Source organism: Micrasema longulum, unplaced genomic scaffold, assembly GCF_059751315.1.
Source record: "Micrasema longulum isolate JH-2025_06_02 unplaced genomic scaffold, ASM5975131v1 h1tg000055l, whole genome shotgun sequence".
Taxonomy (NCBI): Eukaryota; Metazoa; Arthropoda; class Insecta; order Trichoptera; family Brachycentridae; genus Micrasema; species Micrasema longulum.
Window position 1 is genome coordinate 31,568 of NW_028277262.1, and position 20,755 is coordinate 52,322.

Consider the following 20,755-nt stretch of genomic DNA (forward strand, 5'->3'; position numbering starts at 1 on the left):
ACGAAGCCGACGTAGTTGGGAAATATCACTTACTACGAATACCGATAAAAATATATGAAATGGATTTAGAAAAATTAATTGTATTTACAAAATCAATATGGATATTGTGGAGAAATGTTTTCACACATAAATGTAAAAAAGAAATTTAATAAAAATACGTTGCAAGAAAAACGCGACGCGTTCGGCCTCGGTTGTTGTGACGTCAAGATTCGTGATAATGTTCCAAACAAATTTCAATGGCAAGGAACAAATAAACACGAATCGTGACGTAAGGGCGTGCTCAATTACCGTTTTTGCGGGAATTCAAAATTACAAATTTAAAAATAATTTTTATACAACTAATGGTAAGCAAAATTTTTTTTTTACTAGTCAGTATTTCATAGACCTTTATTACTTTAAAAATGTAAAAAAAGTGATATTTCCCTATTTTTTCCCATATTTCCCTATCACAAATACGTAATAAAATTATTGTTCCTAATGGAATGGAATGTTCCTTAGGGAGGAAATCCAGCCCGTCTACAAACATTTGGACATTCTGAAAATACTTTACTGTTGCGATTTATTAATAAGACATTATAATGTATTCTTTTGATGCTTTTTGTTTGCTTTTCGGTAAATAAGTAAGATAATTTAATATGGCTAAAAATACAACAAATTAAAGTGCAAAAAGTCTTGACCATTGGCACTACTGAAGTGGACTTAACAATTCAACTACTTAGTTAAAACTTTGGCAGAGTAAATATGTCAGTTTTGATTGCATAAGAATTACGTTTGACTGCTGACTGATTGACGTGAAGCGTTTTGGTATTGTCCTAAATCATAATATTTTTTTTTATGGAAAGTCAATACTCATTAAATTAATTATCGAAATTTCGCAACCTCAATTCCTATTGAAAATAATAATACACGGCAAAATAATTATTAGGTTAATGTTTTATCGAAGTGCATTAGGTCCATTATAATTTGTTCATGGTATTTATGTAAATTGATAAGTATTATATTTTGGTTCAACATTTTGCAATGTTTTTTTTATTTTATTAAAGTTGTATACCTAGATGATAAAAATATGTTTATTGAAAATGGATATTTGAAAAAAATTTTGAAATAGAAAAATATCTGTTGTCCCTAGATTATAAACTTTTATCTCAAATAAACATGACTATTTTTAATAATAATAATATATGAGTTTCCTTATATTTATTTATTAGGTTTTTAAATAATGAAAAATAGCAATAAAACAGAAGTGAGGTGTGCAAAGAACTTAGGAAAAAATCCTCGCGGCTCGTAGCATTATTTATTTTCTACTCAGTATCTTCGGGAGTAGTCTTTTCTGGAGGTAATGTTTGCCCGATTTTTCTCGGGTGTGAGAATTTTTGCACATAATAGCTGTCCGAATATAAGCGCTTAATTCAAAAGCTCGTGTTTACATTTTCATTGTGTTTTTTTTTACAAAAACATTTTTCAAACGAACTTTTTTTCAACAATGTTTGAGTATCTCCAAATGCTTGCAGACTGGCTGGATTTCCTCCCTGGCCTAAATGCCTAGACTTCCATATTCCCTTCTCAAAAATGTTTTCCCTGTGTTAAAATAAATTTAAACTTTTTTTAGTTATTTTAATTAATTAATTAATTAATTAATTTATTTATTTATTTATTAACAGACATTGTCCTGAAATTAAACATGTTAAATACTTAGGACTAACAATAGACAGACAATTAACATGGACAATTCATATCAACAATTTAATTAGCAAAGTGGCGACATTATCGAGTCTTTTTTTAAAAATCAAAAATTTTATTCCAAAAATGGAAAAAATTCTAATGTATGAAGCCTATGTAAAAACTAAAATTTGTCATACGCAACTATTATGGGGAGCAGGATATCAAAATGACATAAACAGACTACAAAGACAACAAAATAAAATATTAAAGTTAGTATATGACCTTCCCTATTTAACTGCAACTAGAGAACTTTTTAAACAAACTAAGCAATTAAATATAACTGAACTCTTTCAACTAGAATCATTAAAATTTATCCATAAATTAGCCACTAATGTAATTGTAGACGAAGAACTAAAACTAGTAAAAAATTGTAGTCAACATGGACATAATACGAGAATATCAGACAAATACCATATACAACTATCTAAAACAAGACAAGGACAATCAAAACTAATGAACCAGGGACTGAAATTATACAATAAACTACCAGACAAAACTAAACAAAAGACTAAGACAAACTTTTCAAAAGATGTAAAAAATATTATTTTGAACAACGGAGTATAAATGAAAAATGTAAATATTATTTTATGTAATATGAATGTAATAATCCGTAAGGGTTTATAAATAAAATAATAAAAAAAATTAAAAAAAAAATTATAAGGTTCAAATATTACAATGAAAGAATAGTTTAAAACATTTAAAAAAAAAGAAGCATTGACAAACATAAGGGACATCGAGACAAGATCTGGACTATTTATTTAGTGCTCGTTTAAATGGTTGTAAACTTAAACCAAAAAGTCCAGATCTTGTCTTGAGTTAACAATAAGACAAAGGCGGGTCATTGGAGAATTTAGGCCATAGTTTGTTCTATGCTGATCGATGAACAGTACTTCATTGTTTCTCAATCTACGAGTCGGAATATTGAATTTTACTTGTCAATTTTATTTAATGTTAATAACATACTTATGTACGAGTATGTGAGAGAGGAAATTAGAAAAATAATAATTGAAAAGATTTTTGGTTGTCCGTTCGTTGATGTCTCTCCGTAACAAAAACGATTTCAACTTAGCTTTCGTTGATGTCTCTATAAATGACGTAAAACGCTTTGGCCCATTTCATACGTCCCTATCGTCCGAATCCACACGACACCGTATACGTGCAAACTTACATATTATAATTAAACCTACAATGCCCAATGTAGACGATCTGCTACATACCGATAATCGGTGTATAAAAGTGATTTAAAACATGTTTATCACTCGGCGACTAGTTTATTATATTTTATGCATACTAGCCATTTTAATTTATTTTAAAAATCGCCATCAGGGTAAAAACTTTTCGATAAAATTTGAAACAAAAAGCTGGTCAAAGGTGTAATGTAGCTAAAGTTCAAATGGTGATTTCATAGTTTTTTTTTTTAAGATTAGAAGTTATAATTGTTTCCGCAACTTTCATTATTACCCATATAAAAAGATATGCGTAAGAATCGTTATTTCTTGTTTTCCTTATATTCTTGTATTTTTTAACGGACAAGTCAAGTGTAAAGGACAGTCGAGACTAATATTTATTTAACTTTTTGTACGTAATGTTATTTGTACATTGGCGGGCTTATTGCCAAATGGCAATTTCTTCCAACCAACCTATAAAATAAAAGTTTTATTTTTATAATTCAAGTTACAGAACATATTCAATAGAAAAAAAATATTAAAAAGCTAAAGATATATAAAAATAGAAATAAACGTAATAAATTACCTTAAATCAAAACTATTACTCAATGGAAAAAAGGAAAAAAGAGGAAAGGAGGAGAGATAAACCATGGACTTAAATTATACATTAAACTACCAGACAAAACTAAGCAAAAGACTCAGACAACCTTTACAAAAGATGTTAAAGATATTATCATTAAAAATAGAATGTGAATTTTAAAAGTAAAAATATTTTGTTAAATGTATGTAACCCGTAAGGGTTTATCAATGAAATTTAAAAAAAAAAAAACCATTTAATGCCCGATGTAGCAGATTATCCACATACTAAAATAATAAAATTAAAACTGAAAAAAAAATTCCAAGTATGTGCATCAAAAAACATACATTCAAAAATATTTTCAGTTAGAATTAGAAATATTGAGCATTGAAGAGTTAAGTATCTCCATATTACTTATCAATGTTTACTTTAAAAAAAGTGTTTTTCGCAAGAGTATTTCATTGTCCCCGGACAGGCAACCAAAGCAAAAATCTGATAATCTTACTTCCATGTTGCAAAAATGATCAATATACGCTGCGGTTAATATTTTGTTGCAGTGCCCTGTACACTATTAGGTGCAGAAAGGAAAAACAAATAGAATTTTTAATTAAAAAAATCAAATCCATTAGCGTAAGTTAAGTTAATTTATGGATTCTATTACATTTCAAAACTGTTGAAATTATTTTGAATAACCATAACGGCATAATTTTAATTATGTGCTGGTAAGTTCGACGTTTCGGTAGAACAGAATTGGCTTCTTCAAGCCGTGAACACACGCGACCATTAGCGTCGGATAGATCACTCAATCGCGACCGATCTCCCTGTTTCCGTGAACTTAAGGGCACTAATTAATTACACCAGGAAGTATATTCAGGTGCAATACGGAATGCACGATTAATCGGATGTATCTACGCAGAACGAATAGCGTAGAAAAAATAAGTATGTCTAGAACGGCTACTGCGTTACTATTTTGTTTAATATATCGTCGACGGCAATTCATCGTCGCGATTGTAATATCACCACCATTCGGAGGTAAATATATTCAAACATTACTAGTAAAAAGAAAAAGAAAACATTTTTTGTAGTTGTTATCATCATCACCATTCCCTTTCCACGCCTGATGGTGCATAGGAAACTGCATTGGTACATAAATCGCAGCGTATCTTGATATTTTTTTGTTACAAGAAGGCAAGATTATCAGTTACCAGTCCAGGGACTATGAAATATTCTAGTGTAAAAACACCTTTTTAAATTAATATTTCATGCCAACCATATCGGGAGTCGCACCCGAGACCATTACACCATGAGGCCAACTTTCATAAATGAAAAGTATGATCTAAATGTTAAAAAATAAAAAGCCATAATTTTTTTCAGGACATAAAAAAAAACCTCTCTCCTTTGATGTCAAATTTGATCAACACTGTTTTGAATATGTTCAAATGTTTGGAGACAGGCAAGATTTCCTCCCTAGGAAGTTATTTAGATCTAAATTTGTTGCAACAGAGAGGGAAAACATTTTTGAGGAGCGAATTTGGAAATCTAGGCATTTACAAGGCTTATGACTTGTCATTGGCTAGTTTAATGGTCACTTTACGCACTTTGTAATATTCATCATTCTGCCCATGTTACTACCCTCTATTCATAGTGTAGTGTAGATTTTTAGTTTATTTTAGTTCCTATTAAAAAAAAAGCTAATTTATATATATATGTTATGCTGTATAATTACATTATATGAATCTATATTATAATAGGTCCATATAATTATTATTTTCTAAAACTGAACGTTTTAGGTAGGTAGCAAGAAATTCCTTTAAAGCAATATGCCCGCCCTTATATGTATATAAAATGTATGAAAGTGTTTTATAAATAAATGGATTTATTTATTGGTTTGACTTTAATATTTAAAAATGTCCTAATAATTGCATACAAATACTGGATCTTACCCTTCAGAGAGTTTATCAAGATTAAAATATGTTTTTTTTTTAATAACTTTATTTATTTATAATTTAAATAGTACAGATATTGGGTGTTTTTTTAAGAATAATACAACTTTACTTAAATTGTTTGGTCATAAGGTAACCGCATAGGAAATAATCCAATCGCGTCAAATAAAAGGATAGTGAATAGCTCTATATTTTAAATACGTATTTATTCTACTCTTTTTCTCATTATTATAATTAAGATAAAATTTGCTTATTGAACCGTTATTTCATTTTTAATTTATTTTTTTTAATTAAAAAAAAACTATTCGGTATTAAACTTTAGATAAGTTTTCGAATGAATGCCTTTAAAAACCATAGTAAAATGATCAGTTTAATGTTCGGTAGAAATCTAAACATGTTTAAAATATTTCATTTAATTAAAAAAATTAATATTATTCTATTTTGTTTTTCTCTTTAAAAAATCTTTATAAACCGCATAAATCAGTTTCGATCCAATAATTTTTTTGTACGTACTTAATTGCGTTGACAAAAAAGTGTACCTACACACAGTGTATAGACTTATGGAGAAGCATAAACAAGGAAGTACCTACTTTGTTTATTTCGAAACACAATATCAGAAATTCATTTTAAAGCCCTTCAAAAGAAAATTGTGAAATGGCTTTCACTGCCGTACAATAAGCAAAATAATCATTAATCACGTTCTTATTTTACAAGTAGTACTTACGGAATTCCACAAGGTATTTTACCTATTTAAATTAAGATGAGGAAGTGTTATTTTCTTTAAGCTGTATTACAAATAGATTCCAATTTTGGTAAATGTTTTTATATTGTTGTTATTTTGATGCCAATATGATTTAAAACGATTTACTATTTTTTTAAGATGGTTTTAATAGTGCATATTTTGAATTACCTGAAAACGAGACATTTTGCGTCCCATGGGACAAACGGCACGTATTACTCTACCGCAACTGTATGTGAAGTTTGTTAGAAGCTCACTCGGCGGACATGACATATGACGTGAAAGTGACGTGACCAACTTCAAGCCTTTAGACAATAGACCGTTGGAGACAATAAAAACTTCAAGCTTCGGTGTTTTTGTATGAAGCTTTAGAGGATTTTTTAAAACACTTTTTTGAGCTTCTTTTTACTTGCGTTGTATTTCAAGGAATATAGGCGCATTTTCTTTGAGTTAGGCGTTGTTCGAAAAATCTGTTTTTGTCGTTCAAATGACAGAGATAGATGCTATTTTATCTAGTAAAAAATATTCAGTCATAATCTCAAGTACAGGTAAAAAAGACGTATTGGAGCATTAAACTTCCTTGTTCATTTTTTTCTTATCGGAAGACTCAATTTTCAATTAGAAAGCATGCGAATCACGGTGTTAGTTCCGTTTGTCATGTTTTTTCACTCATATGTTTATGCAAATGAATCATCGAACTCGTATTAATACATTGTTAGCCTTAATCATTGTTGGCGTAATAGATGTGTTTATTTAATACCTATTATTTGTCATCTCAATAAAACATTTTCCGATGCATTTGTAAGTACGAAATTCCTCCATCGTTTTCTAGAACAATCGATTCTCACGACTAGGCGACTGTTAAATAGTTCCGTGATCATGCCTGATTGTTTTATAAAAAGGTCCCTATTAATTGTTTGTCTTTATGTTCAATTGGTTTTGAAAAAAGTATCAGGTTTTCACGTGCAGCCATTGTGTTGCTAATTTGAGCTAGGAATGAGGTACGTATTTGGCTACTGCGCGTACAAAAAATGCAATTAAGAAAAGTAAGCAAAAACATTCATTTGTTTGTGTTTCCCCATTAGACGTTTTCTTATCCTTGTTATGTATAAACCCAATGAAATGAACAAGCCGTGTTGCGGTCACTGACTTAAAATAGGAAATGGAAAATCAATGAATAGTCAGACTTCATAATTATTCATCATGTTTCTTTTACTGTTGGAAATATTAACACTTCGTTTTTTCCACAATTAAAACTTCGTTTAGCAACAATTATTGTTACCGTGTACGCTTCAATTTGTTGATTTTTAAAACCGAAGCTTAATATAAAACATCAACGCTCTTCTTGAAGATTTTAATATTTAAAATGTAAGGGTATTAGAAGCAAACTTTGAAATCTCCACCAAAAATCGGAAAATTAGTCATTGATGCCAAAATAAACTATACATAAAAACCTACCTACCTAAATAATAGCGTAATTCTAAACCATCTCTAAATCATACAAAAACAGATTACAATTAAACTATTTGACACCGAAAACTTAGCATTCTCCATTGAGTTAGTGAAGCATATACACCTCACAATCCTTTTTTCAAAGTGTTCCGCAAATATTTAAGTAACTCCTTCAGTGGAGATTTCTAAGTTTGCTTTTTATACCATATTACTGATTTTCATTTTTTTTTTTTGCAAATAAATAAATTTATTTTTTCCTTACTTACATTTAAGATTGTTTTAAATCAAATTTTACTCCAATAGTTCATAAATACCGTAATTTCATTTCTTTTTCTTTTTTAAGAGAATTAATAATAAATATTTGCCTTCTTATGTATACATGACACAAATATTTAAATTTTGAGACCATTTCCCGTTTGTCGTTAGTAATCGTGTTGAAAATGGAATACAAGTTGTGGTAGAGCGGGCTTCGAAATTCAGACCTTCTGATCCTGAGTCCACGACACTCCCATGGGACAACATCTCGTCTCTTGCTTCAATATGTTCATTCAACAGTGTAATATAGGGTATTTTACTGGTTTTAGCTTAAAAGATTTTGTAAACCACTTTATTGCTGAAAAGGACTACTAATTGTAGCTGTTGACTTGGAGAGAGACTATTGCGTAGAGAGCTTACTTAAAAACAGTAAACCAATACACAAGCATGTATGATTTTTTGAATACCCGCATATACGATTCATTCATTAGGTTAATTTATTACACCTGAAAGGTGAATGAAAACATTAAATAATCTTTTATATTACAATAAATTTTATTACAAAAATAAAATAAAAAAAAACGCTTTATATTTTTCATTTCTTTTATTGCGGTAACTAATTATGTCATATTTTTACAGTTGTATGTTTGTTTTTTGTATTATCCACGTTGCCTTATTCCAAAGAATTTAAAAGGTTTAGATTTCCCCTCCAATAATTGTATTTATTGTTTGATATAATTTGGAAAGGCACGTGTAATCAAAAATAGTTTGCTTAAAAATAATATTTATTTATACATCAACGGTTCAATTACAAAAAATAATAATTTACAGAAATAATCACAGCAGTGCACAATAAATATTTAGTACATAGTATGAAATAATAAAATAAGTAAAAGTAAAAAATTTAGTGAAGATACATTACAAAAAACAAATAGTAAAAAAGAAACAAAACATCTGTAAATAAAATATAACAAAACAATGAGAAAATCTTATGTTCTAAATATATGTGTACAGTAAAGTTGAGAATAACTAGATAATAATAATGAAAAAAATAATGCAACATTAATATTTTTTTAAAATATAAGTTTTTTAAGCAATAAAATAAAAAAAAATATATATTTACTAAATAATACCTTTATTTAGTGAAATCATCATCATCAGTTGGTTAGAAGAAGTTGCCATTTCGCAATAAATCCACTAATGTACAATTTAAATTATGTCTAACATGTTAAATAAAGAAATGAAAAATCACATTTTCCAGGAAGCAAAGTTAAATTAATATTATATTTTAAAATGAATCCATTATTTTTCTAATAAATTACGAGTGAGAATTCGTTTTAATTCATGAACAGAATTTGTATTGAAAATATCAAATATTTTTTCTAATTCATTTCCATACCTATGTCCCCTAGATATAGGTGAGTGCATAAAGGATAAGCATGACATAAAATCGATAAATAGTCTTATAATAAGAATAATATTTTTACTTGATTGGGTGGATTATACAAATATTAAACAAGCCACAACCCATATGCACAATAGCATAGGTTCAGTAAGAAAAAATGAAATCATTGATTTATAATTTTTGTTTTTTTATATTTTTTCCAAACATTATTTTCAATTTACTTTCTATGAAATCTACACAGTTTTAAATTATAACTTGGTTTATTGTATTTAGGTACCTATAAAATTTACGCATTTTTATTCCAAACCGCAGCAAAATATTCACGTGATGATATTAACTAGTGATAATTTTATGATTATTGTACGAAATACGTGACTTTTGGGAGCATTAATTCAATCAATAAAACCGAAAGTTGACTAATGTTCAAGCGTATACATACGTAGTATGTCAATATTTTTTCCATATTTTATATAAAGGCGTATTAATGAGGAAGTTCTGTGTTTTTATAACCTTTTTACTGGACTAAGCCTTTTTTATAAATCATGTATTTCCGTGTCCAGCGGATGAAGCATACTGTTCTGTGTTTGAAATAGAACCAGAACCCTGCACGAGCGTTTTCAACTCGATGGCTACTCTCAGGTAAAAAACCTGAAAAAGGAAATCGAGTGGAGATAAGTAGACCTCGTAGTGGAATGATTGGCGCGTTTGCTAACCACACTTGAGATCTGAGGTTCGATTGCTGTCAGAGTCAGTAAACGTGAAATATTTATTTTAAAGGTGTTTTAGTGCAACATTTCACTATCCCTAGACTGGAACTTAAAGTGTAGGATTTATCATAATATCTTCATGTATGAGATGACCAAAGTACGCCGCATTGCATGTGTACTGATGCAGTATCTTATGCACCACTGGGTTTAGAAAAGGAAACGATGATTTTTACAATTTGTCTTTTTAATTATTACTTAAGATGTCTATCTTTCCTCCTCGCTGTTTTTCTTTTATCAATCGGGCGTTTATGATTATCGAATCAATTAGTGAATTCAATTATATGGCATCGATATGAATTTGAAATGTTTTTAAATTTTTAAAATTTTTGCATTTTTTTTAATATTATAAGAAATTTAGCCTCACGATTGAATGTTTCAAATGTTGTAAAAAACGTCTTTTTAATACTATAATTAGCTAAAAAAGTAGCACTGAACATTTTTATTACTTAAACCATTATTAGTTTCATGACAAGTTTACAAATGCGTTTGGCCAGCAGTATTTTTTTAATGTTTAAAATGTTTATTACTGCTACCGAGATATTTTAATATGAGCATATTATTCATAGCTTGTTCTCTATATTATCCCAGAAGGAAATAACTTTTCCTTTAATAAATTAACCACGCAGGAGCGTAAAACATCCACTTTTATAGCACAAAAATGCAATAAGGATATATAGAAGTTAGTTTACAGTGATTAAGATAAACGGATTCTTAAAACCTCATTAATTTTATTAAAAACCCAAGATCCAATCAACGGAGAAGTGATTTATTTTCGCTTCTTCTTAAACCTCTATTATCTTCTATTATTTATCAGATTAACTTTAGTTTTAATACTGTATGTCTGCTTAAAGGATATAAAATACAATTCACGACTCTCTTTGATTGGCTACCATTCATAAGGTCCCGAGTTTGATTTTTTACAAGGTAACTCGAAGTATTTATTTACAAGCTTCTTATTTACATTTAAGTTCACTTCGTATTTCATATATCACTTTATTTATTAAAACAAAAAAATCCCATATAGGCCTGACCTGTGCGTGGGTATTCTAAATCTAGAATGATCATCATCATCGTTCCATGTCCGCTCCCTAGTTAGAGCAAATGGTGTCCACAAAGAGCCCCCATGCATCTTTATCGGCTGCCTGCGCGTCCTTCTATGTCAGGTTTGCGTCCCGTAGTTCTGACATAAGCTGCCGACTAACAGTCAGCAGCTTGATGCCTTGCAAACTAGGCAAGCGTGGTTAAGGCTCTCAGAAGGCATCCGCAGTATATTGCCCAGCCAACCGTATCGCCTCCGCTTGATGACATTTGTCACTGGAGTTTGCTGCGTCCGTCCTCTTATTACTTCATTCCTCACAAAGTCAAACCACCGCACGACCAAGATTCTTCTAAGACTCAATTCTCAAACTCAAACTCAAAACTCAGTGTTTTGCTGTTTTGGCTGTGCCACGATTCGCATCCGTAGAGAAGATTAGCTGTTATGCAAGCGTCATATAGGCGGCATTTGGTCTTCACTGAGTCAGATCTCCAGACATCCTTTATACTGTTGAATGTGGCTCCTTCTACTCCTAGATGCACTCCCAGCTCTTTTTTAAAGCTGTCATTTTTTCACAAATCTAGAATACACCATGAAATCTCTGGAAAGTCAGCCTCGTGGGGTAATGATCAGCGCATTTGCCTACCATACAAGAGGTCTCGGGTTCGATTCCCGACATGGTTCATATGAAATATTATTTTAAAAAGGGTGTTTTTACACAAGATTATTTCATTATCCTTAGACTGACGCCTGAAGCGTAAGACTAATCACCTTACATTTTTTTTAAGATACGCTGCAATTGGTGTACCAATGCAGTGCACCATTAAGTGTAGAAAGGGAATGATTATGATGATTTTTCTCCTATCTAGAATATATCTTAAAAATCTATAGAATAGATGTATAAATAAATATTAAAAATAGAGACATCAAATAAAAACGGAAAGTCATTGATTTGAAAATGTATTTTTTAAAGTTATAAATGAATTATTTAAATACAAAGGTGAATTTTCTTGCAAATAAACATTTACGTGAGAACCGAAACTATTGTGTAATCTTTAATTTGCATGCATATATTATATGCATTCACATCAATGTAAATAAACAAAACATGGGTATGCTTATACGCACAAATAGCATATTTTAAATATCTGCATAAAATGACATCACGCATTATATGTATATACAAATCAACAAATGGAAGAATTTAAGAAATATGGATGTTCAAACATCGGTAAAACGATGAATGTTACACAGTGTGTAAAGTGGCCACTTAAACCAGCCAATGACAGGTCATAAGCCCTGTAAACGCCTAGACTTCCATATTCCCTTCTTAAAGGTGTTCTCCAGCCCTTTTGTAATTTTTTAATCTTAATGACTCCCGAGGGGGTGAAATCCAGTCTTTTGTCTGCAAACATTTGGAAAAACTCAAATATTTTAATAAAACCAACTGGTCCAAGAAGAAGTTTAAAAATTGGAAAACTGTTTTCAGGCGTTGCCTAGGATATGAAATAATTAAGTCAGATGAATCTCTTCACAACAATAAAGGTTTCAGCTCTCTAACTTTACTAAAATCAACAAATGGAAGAATTAAAAACATATGGATGTTCAAACACAGGCAAAATGGTGAAAGTTACACAGTGTGTAAAGTGGCTACTTAAACCAGCTAATGACAGGTTATAAGCCCTGTAAATGCCTAGAATTCCATATTCCCTTCTTGAAGGTATTCTCCATCCCTGTTGTAATTTTTTAATAAATACAAATACGTTTTTTTGTCTTGCAAGATTTAAATATTTAAAGTTTTCCATGCTCTAAGGCAAATAAATAATTTATTTAGTATATTTTGTACGTATGAATTGATTATATTAAAAAACATTTTACTATGGACTATTTTATAAATTTTTTAATGTTTTTATTAATTATTCTAGTACAATTCTTATTTGCTTTAAATTGCTGATGTTATTGTTTGTTATTATTTTTATGCTATCTCTTTATGTATCATTTGAAGTTAGTTTTGCTAATGATATATATTACGTATGTAACTTTTTTTGTTTTAAACTAGTACTGAAAAAAATGCTTCACCATTTTTGGTCGCAAATATTATTGGTAATTTTATTTATTTTTGATTCCCTTTTCACCATTATAGTCTTATCTTGTATTAAAAAACTATTGGTATTTTAAAATTAATATATAATACTGTTTTCATTTATTATTGTGAAATTTAATGTTTCGTTTATGGTTTATTAATAGTATTCAAATACAATTTTATATATAATTACCTTTTGTTTTTTAGTTTTCCGTTATTGTTGTTATTAATATTTGTTAATATTTATCTTTTGTTGATTGTATTAATTTATTTAAACGATATATTTTGTTTTTCTTTTGTAAATTAATAAGTTTGTTTTGTAGATTAAGCTATACTTTAAACATATATTAATTAATTGTATTGTAAGCCAAATTGTCTGAGCAAATTAAGTATTAGATCATGTTTAAATTTTGTAAAACATTTCAGCTCAACACAGGTTTTTACCTAAAGAGCTGAAAAATATACAACTAAATGTAACTCAATTTCTGTATTTGAAAATAAATAATTCCAGAAAAAAGTAGGGAGTGGAATACTTCGCTTTCCATGAGCATTTTCATACGACTGTTGTATAACAGATATTCTACAGGGGGTCTTAACAAGTGTAACCATTTCAAATTAATTGACGAATTAACTCATGGTTAGACTCCAGAATCCAGAAGTCCATGGATTTTAGGATAGAACCAAAAGAAGCAGCCTTACCTTTTTGAAAAAAAAAAGAAAAGTATCGTTACAATGTATTTATATGTCTAATATAGCTTTTCTAATTCTTTCAGGAAGAAGAAGAGGTTGAAAATTTCTGGCCCCCGATACTATCTAACGCTGGGCTTCTTCTGACGTCAGTCATCCACTGCTTAATAGCTTTATTCAGTGTCTATCACACAGCCAAGAGAGTATGTTCTTGCTTTAAACCCAGAGAGCCTTTTAACCACAATCAATTTGATCCATCGTATTCAAACATGAAAACACATTTCTCGGTCGTCAGCGTATCAGAGAAAAACAAAAATGCGAAGTTCAGACCTGATTCCGGCACAAAGATAGCGGATAATAGAAAAGAGTTGAGTAAAATTCTCGAAGGCAAACTGGCGAATTCTGGGTCAGATACAGACGTCACTGACGGAGTAAACCATGGGCATCGAAATGATGGTAAAACTTCGGGAAATAGAAGGGTTTCTAACGAAGCCATGCACGATGCTCACGTTGGCTCTTATTTTGGAAGTGCAAACAGTAAGGATAAGCTGGTCTGTAGCTGGCTTGGTGGACAGACAGCTATTCCTATGAGGATCCAGAAAATTCCGAAGAGTGGTGTGAGGAAGAATAAAATGAAGGCTGGACCGGTTCTGCTGGTTCCAGCTAATGCGGGGAATACTGTAAGTTAATTTTATTTATTATTATTTTATTCAAGTGACTTAACTTTAACTCTGCGAAAATCTATGTATGTATTTCGTAAACAAAGTTCTCCTTAAATTTTAATTAGTTAAATAAATTTTTAATAATAAATTTATTTTTATTCTACTACATTGTATCCGAACAACGTGTTTTAAATTATTTTATAAACAAAAGCGCGGGTTGTTTAGCTTTAATAATTTTTATTCCAGTTTAACTAGCAACTGGGTTGGATATTTATAAGTACCCGACGCGTTATCTGTTCGGGATATTTTGGAATCCACCCGAAGCTGCTTTGTTAATTGCAGACGTGTCGGATGGAGATACCTAATGCATTACCCACCCTAATAATTTAAACAAACCAAACTTTTTGACAAGACATTTATGGCGAGGCTGAAATATAACGTTAAAAACGAGAATGTTTATATTAGGTGACGTTAGCAGGCGCTAATCAGGGGCGATTCTGTGCAATTTCGAAATTAAACAGTACTAATTAATAACGAGCACCTGAGTGATTCCACCTCATTCTGAACGGGAGACGTATTTTTTAGAGATACCACGTCCACGATCATCCCAAAAGGTAATGCGTTGGGTAGTATCGAATATGCGGATTTCGACGTTACCGATGCTGACGCACAAAGGTTAAAAAAACTATATTTAGATTTTTGCAATACATTTCTCGAAAAATTATACTCTGATGATGTTTTTCTGGGTTATTATGTTTAGTTTTCGTCTATCTTGTTGACGTTTCGAAATGGGTTGCTGCCATCATTATTATAACCCAGAAAATCAAAATTATCCAGAACGCTGTGTAAATCTTAAAATTATTAATTAATTTACTATATAAGGTCGAATTTATTTATCTGCAATTCAAGACAAGACTAATTACTAATGATATGAAAGTTGGCAGGTTTATTTATAGATGTGTCTGAGTCAGTTTTTGGGAAAAAATATTGTAATATTTATCGAGTCCATTTAATTAATTAATTTATTTATATATGATATGAGAATCTCCGTTTTGTATTACGTTAAATAAATAAAATTCCACTGCATGTCAAAAGTTAAACCTTTTAAATTAAAATATTTTATCATGAATTTAGTACAAGCATTTCCATCAAAAGAATGTAGGTAATCTTTGATCACACAATTTTGCATGTTTCGTTACTTCACCGTATTAAAATTTCTCTCATTTATGAATTATCTTGAATTTTTCTAATCACGTATAAAAAATAATTGTCTTAATTAAAATCTTTTGGCACCGATTTGAAAATTTCCGTGAGTCATGTTTATTCTAGGTTATGAAATCAATATTGATAATATAATTGTTCATTATTGTCAAATCATCATGATTATTAACAATTAAGTAAGTCAAATATAATTAATCCAAAATCATCAAATACGTTTAAATTATCCTAATCAATTGAGTGATTTCATAAAAATCATAAATGAAATGATAGAGATGTACTTTTAATTAATTTATTTCAATACGAATTTCCAAAAATAATTAAGGCAAAACCAATATTTTTTTACTCTCGTAAAAAGGGTGAATAGTGCAGAGTATATATATATATATATATGGCTTATTCGATTAACCCTTTCAGACCTTGGTAATTGTTTTTTTAAATCTTTTATAAATAAGAAATTATTTAACTTTATTTTTTTATAAACAGTGTGTCTCAAACTAAAAATCAACCGATAAAATCAATGTAAAATGTGTTATTTATAACCTTGCAATATGTGTTAATTATATCAAATTAATTTTACTTTGCTGATATGTGAATTGAACTTTACATACATATCAATTATAAGGACGTCAGGAATTCGTCCTAAAACAAACACACCGACCAGAAGCCAGATGTCAAAGTTGAATCGAACTTTACTGTGTAACGCCGATTACCGACGAATACAAAAGAAAGACGTACCTAGGGGTTTCAGTAATTAAAAATATGTTCGTTGCTATTGAATTTCGATAGATGCGAGCGTAAAAAATCTTAAATTTTGTGTTTATTCGAATAAACATTTGGGATGAAAGGGTAGAATGGAGTCTTAACTAAATGGTTAGGAATATAGAATACACCGTAAAAGAATAATGTAATATGCTAAAAAAAATACATAATTTTAGTTACAAAATAGAACAGAAATGAAGAAGATTTTAGAAAAGGGAATATAGAAGTCTAGGTATCCACAGGGCTTATGACCTGTCATTGGCAGGTTTAAGTGGCCACTTTACACACTGTGTAACATTCACCATTCTTCCTATATTTGCACATCTTTATTCCTTCGATTCTTCCTTATCTAAAATATTATTCATATCTGTTGTATTATGTTAATATTAACAGCTCTCTAGTCTAGTTGAATCCAGTTCTTGTCTACAAAAATTTGGACAAACTCAAACATTGTACATAATTTTAGCTTCACGATATATCCGCTTGATAGCTGAACAGTACACACAAACATTTATTTTAACACAAACCGTGTCATATTTTAATTGTTTTTAAATGCATTTTTACTTTCTATATTACTTACATTTGTGCTATATACGACACATCGGCATTACTTTACAGGGTGAAAATAAAAACAAAAAACGAAATATAAAATGCAAGGCTTTAAGATAATGATTGTTTGTGTGTATGCTTGTTTAGTTATTAGGCTCTCCCGGAAATTCTGCTAATTTGGGTTATAACTATTTTATCGGATGTGCGATGTGTGTGTGCACCTACGTACCTAAATATTTTGTGGTTTTACTTATAACTGTCTTGCCACTGTAGAGTGTACACTATGTCTGTACGTCTGTTATAGAACCTATTCTCTCACACGGAAGATTTTATCCACGTGGCGAACTATACCAATCCATACTAGAATTAAAAGTATCGAAATAAGTACTAAAAGAGAAAGGGATTTTTGTTACACGCGTCGTTTTTCCTCTTTTGTAAAAGCCTATTTATGTAATATTATTAAAAGATGCACGAATCAGTTTAAGTAGAATGCAACGGTCTATGCAAATCTTAACCTTAAATTAAGCAACCATAAACATTAAAGCGGTTCGTTCAGCCAATTTAGTATATGGGCAAACAGCATGCGATGCCAGAGTTATTAAATTATTTTTATTAACTGCGCGTGAACGTGCGTTCAAACAAAACTTATTACTGAACGAACAACAGAACGAACATGGTTTTGTTTGAAAATAAATATAAGAGTATACTTAGGTACCACAAAACAAAAAAGAAAAAAAAATGTACTAAGATGCGTGTATATTTTGTTTTATCATTCAAACCGCACAAAAATATATTTTTTAACGATTTGAAATCTTGTTTTTTAGAAAAGAAATATTTGTGATCTCATGATTTACCCAAATATTTACATTTTATGGCCATTTTCAACCAGTTGTAAATTACTTCATATTCGAAAATGCAAATCAAGTTGAGGTAGAGTGGGATTCGAACCTTAAACCTTTGATCCGTGAGTCCGCAACACTAGCCACGGGACCACAACCCGATTTAAAATCATTTCATCTATTTAATCTAACGCACAAATTTACATAATGTATATAAATGTGTATTAATTAAAACACTGAATACTAATTTAATACTCCTATCACTTATAATTTGATAAATAATTTTGCCTGCATTGAATTTTCGGGTTCAATCTCTAAAAATTTTTAACGTAAAAAAATAACACGGAAGAAACGCAGTATTCAAAACAAATCATAATAAATTATCAATCTTGAAAAACTCAAAAGATACGATAAATGTCTCAAAAAACAACGGTTTTTACAAATTAGAAAGTACAAAAAAATGTATAATTTAATAAAATAAAAAAATATAATAAATATATTTTTTTTAAATGTAACGATTGTAGTACAATTTACGTAGGACAGACTGGATGTTTATTTTAACACATTAAATCCTGTAAAAAATAAAACGAATTTCAATTTTCCAATCCCATGATCGAAAGCAAACATAAAATTTATATTTCTTACAAACTAAGTTCGTTACATATCGAAAGCAAAGGGCGTGAACTAAACTTACTAAATCAATAAATATAAAAGTCAAGGCATCTACTGGGCTTATGACTTGTCAGGAGCTGGTTTAAGTGGCCACTTTTTTACAATCACCATTCTGCCTATATTTGAACATCTACATTCCTTCGGCTCTTATATCTGTTGACGTTTGTGAGGTTAAAGAGCTGAAACCGTTATTGTTGCGGGAGAGATTCATTTGATTGAATTATTTCACCTAAATACTAGGCAACGCCTGAAAATATTTTTCAATTGTTATACTTCTTCTTGAACCAGGTGGATTCTTCATCAATATTTTGAGTTTGGCCAAATTTTGTAGCGTCACTTTATAACTTCTCAAATGTCAACATGTAAAAGAGCCGAAGGAATGTATATGTTCAAATATATTTATTTATTTATTTATTTTATTTATTTAATTTTACAATACGCCCAAGGGGCATTTACAAAAAATATACAGTTAAGTACAAACATAGTGCGTAAAAATTTAAAAGATAAACAATGCTTTTTTGTATACATTTAGAAACAATAAGAAGCATACTGCTATGCAAAATAAAAAGTGAAACTTTACATAGTAAAAAAGAAAAAAAATATTTTAGATGGATATAATAAAAGTAATTGAAATAAAAATCAAATTGTAAATAACTTCTAAAGAATTCAAACAAAAAATATATACATTTTCATATACTTATAAGTATAAAAAAAAATGGTATCAACAAATTTTTGTTAAAAACAAATAATGAAAATTAGTTAACATAAGTATATATGTGAAAATAATATAATATACGGTACACAAAAATATTTGATAAATTAATATCAGAAAGAGATAAGATAATAATAATACACATATAGGCAGAATAATGAATGTTACACATTGTGTAAAGTGGCAACTTAAACCAGCCAATGACAGATCATAAGCCCCGTGGATGCCTAGACTTCTATATTCCCTCCATCCACTATGAAAAGACATCCACTTGGCTAAGAGGGTGTTAACAGCCACGGGTCCATGTCCACGGAGGTGGCAAGAGGAGAGGGGGGGGGTCCAGTATCACAATACAACGGGAACATTGTCAATAAAGGCGAGGTGTGATTAAATGTGTGATTACAAATTAAATTGTTGTGAGAATTAAAATTTTTGTGAATTTCTATAATTCCGATTCAATTAATAAAGTTAAAAATAAACAGGTACGGAAGTTTTCACGGTCACTTATCAATTTATTTCTTTTTTGGGTGATACCGTGTGTATTGGGTTTGTGTGAAAATATTATCATCTGTGTCTAGTATACGAGATTTGGGTATTATACTCGACACTAAACTTTCTTTTACAATTCATATTGAACATGTTATCAATAAATCTTTAAAACTTCTTGGATTTATTAACAGAAGCACAGCTGATTTCAAAAATATCAATACCCTCAAAATTCTCTTCTGTTCCCTAGTTCGCCCTAGACCTAGAATATTCCGCTGTTATTTGGTCTCCATATTATGATGTTCACATCAAGAATATTGAATCAGTTCAACATTGATTTTTAAGAAAGATAGGCTGGAAGTTGGGCTTATCTAGAGACCTATATACGTATAATGAGTTAGAAACTACCTTGAATATATCTTCTCTTCAAGACCGTCGTAATAAATCCGACCTTATAGTCCTATTTAAAATTCTCAACTCACTCTTTGATGCGTCTGAACTACTGAGCTCAATAAAATTAAATATCCCAACTAGAAACCTCAGACAAAACTAACTCTTTCATACTGATAACCATAGAACTAACTATGGTTTTTATTCCCCTATGCCCAGAATTCTTAGGTCTGCCAAAAAACATACCAGTCTTGATTTCTTTGATAACAAGTTCTCTTCTTTCAAACGATCACTGAATTAAATTCAATTATAAACACCTCTCTCCCGCTTCCACTCCCACAAAATTTACTATAAACCATTGAGTCTTTCTTATTTTGTTATAATAATTTTCTATGTATAAATGTGTCCATAAAAATGCCCATTGGGCGTATATATAAATAAATAAATTTGTTCCGACGACTTTTCGGGTGATACTTCGTGTGTTGGAACAAATCCAGCACACACAAAAAAGAAACAAATTTTGAAAATAAACCTTATCATTTTTAGATTTTTCACATTTCTCAACAATGAAACAAACATAGTTACTAATCAAAAGCGCACTATGCGAACGTTATACATAGGTACAATCCTGAA

At 30.0% G+C, this 20,755-nt stretch overlaps 1 protein-coding gene across 1 annotated transcript in view; it reads left to right on the forward strand.

Annotated features, from left to right (window-relative positions):
- The window catches only part of LOC148285139 (uncharacterized), a 165,636-nt gene that overhangs the window by 19,780 nt on the left and 125,101 nt on the right, over positions 1-20,755 (forward strand). The window contains exon 3 of the mRNA XM_088229722.1: positions 13,919-14,512. Within this exon, the coding sequence (XP_088085848.1) occupies positions 13,919-14,512 (594 nt within the window). The remainder of the gene's footprint in view (positions 1-13,918; positions 14,513-20,755) is intronic.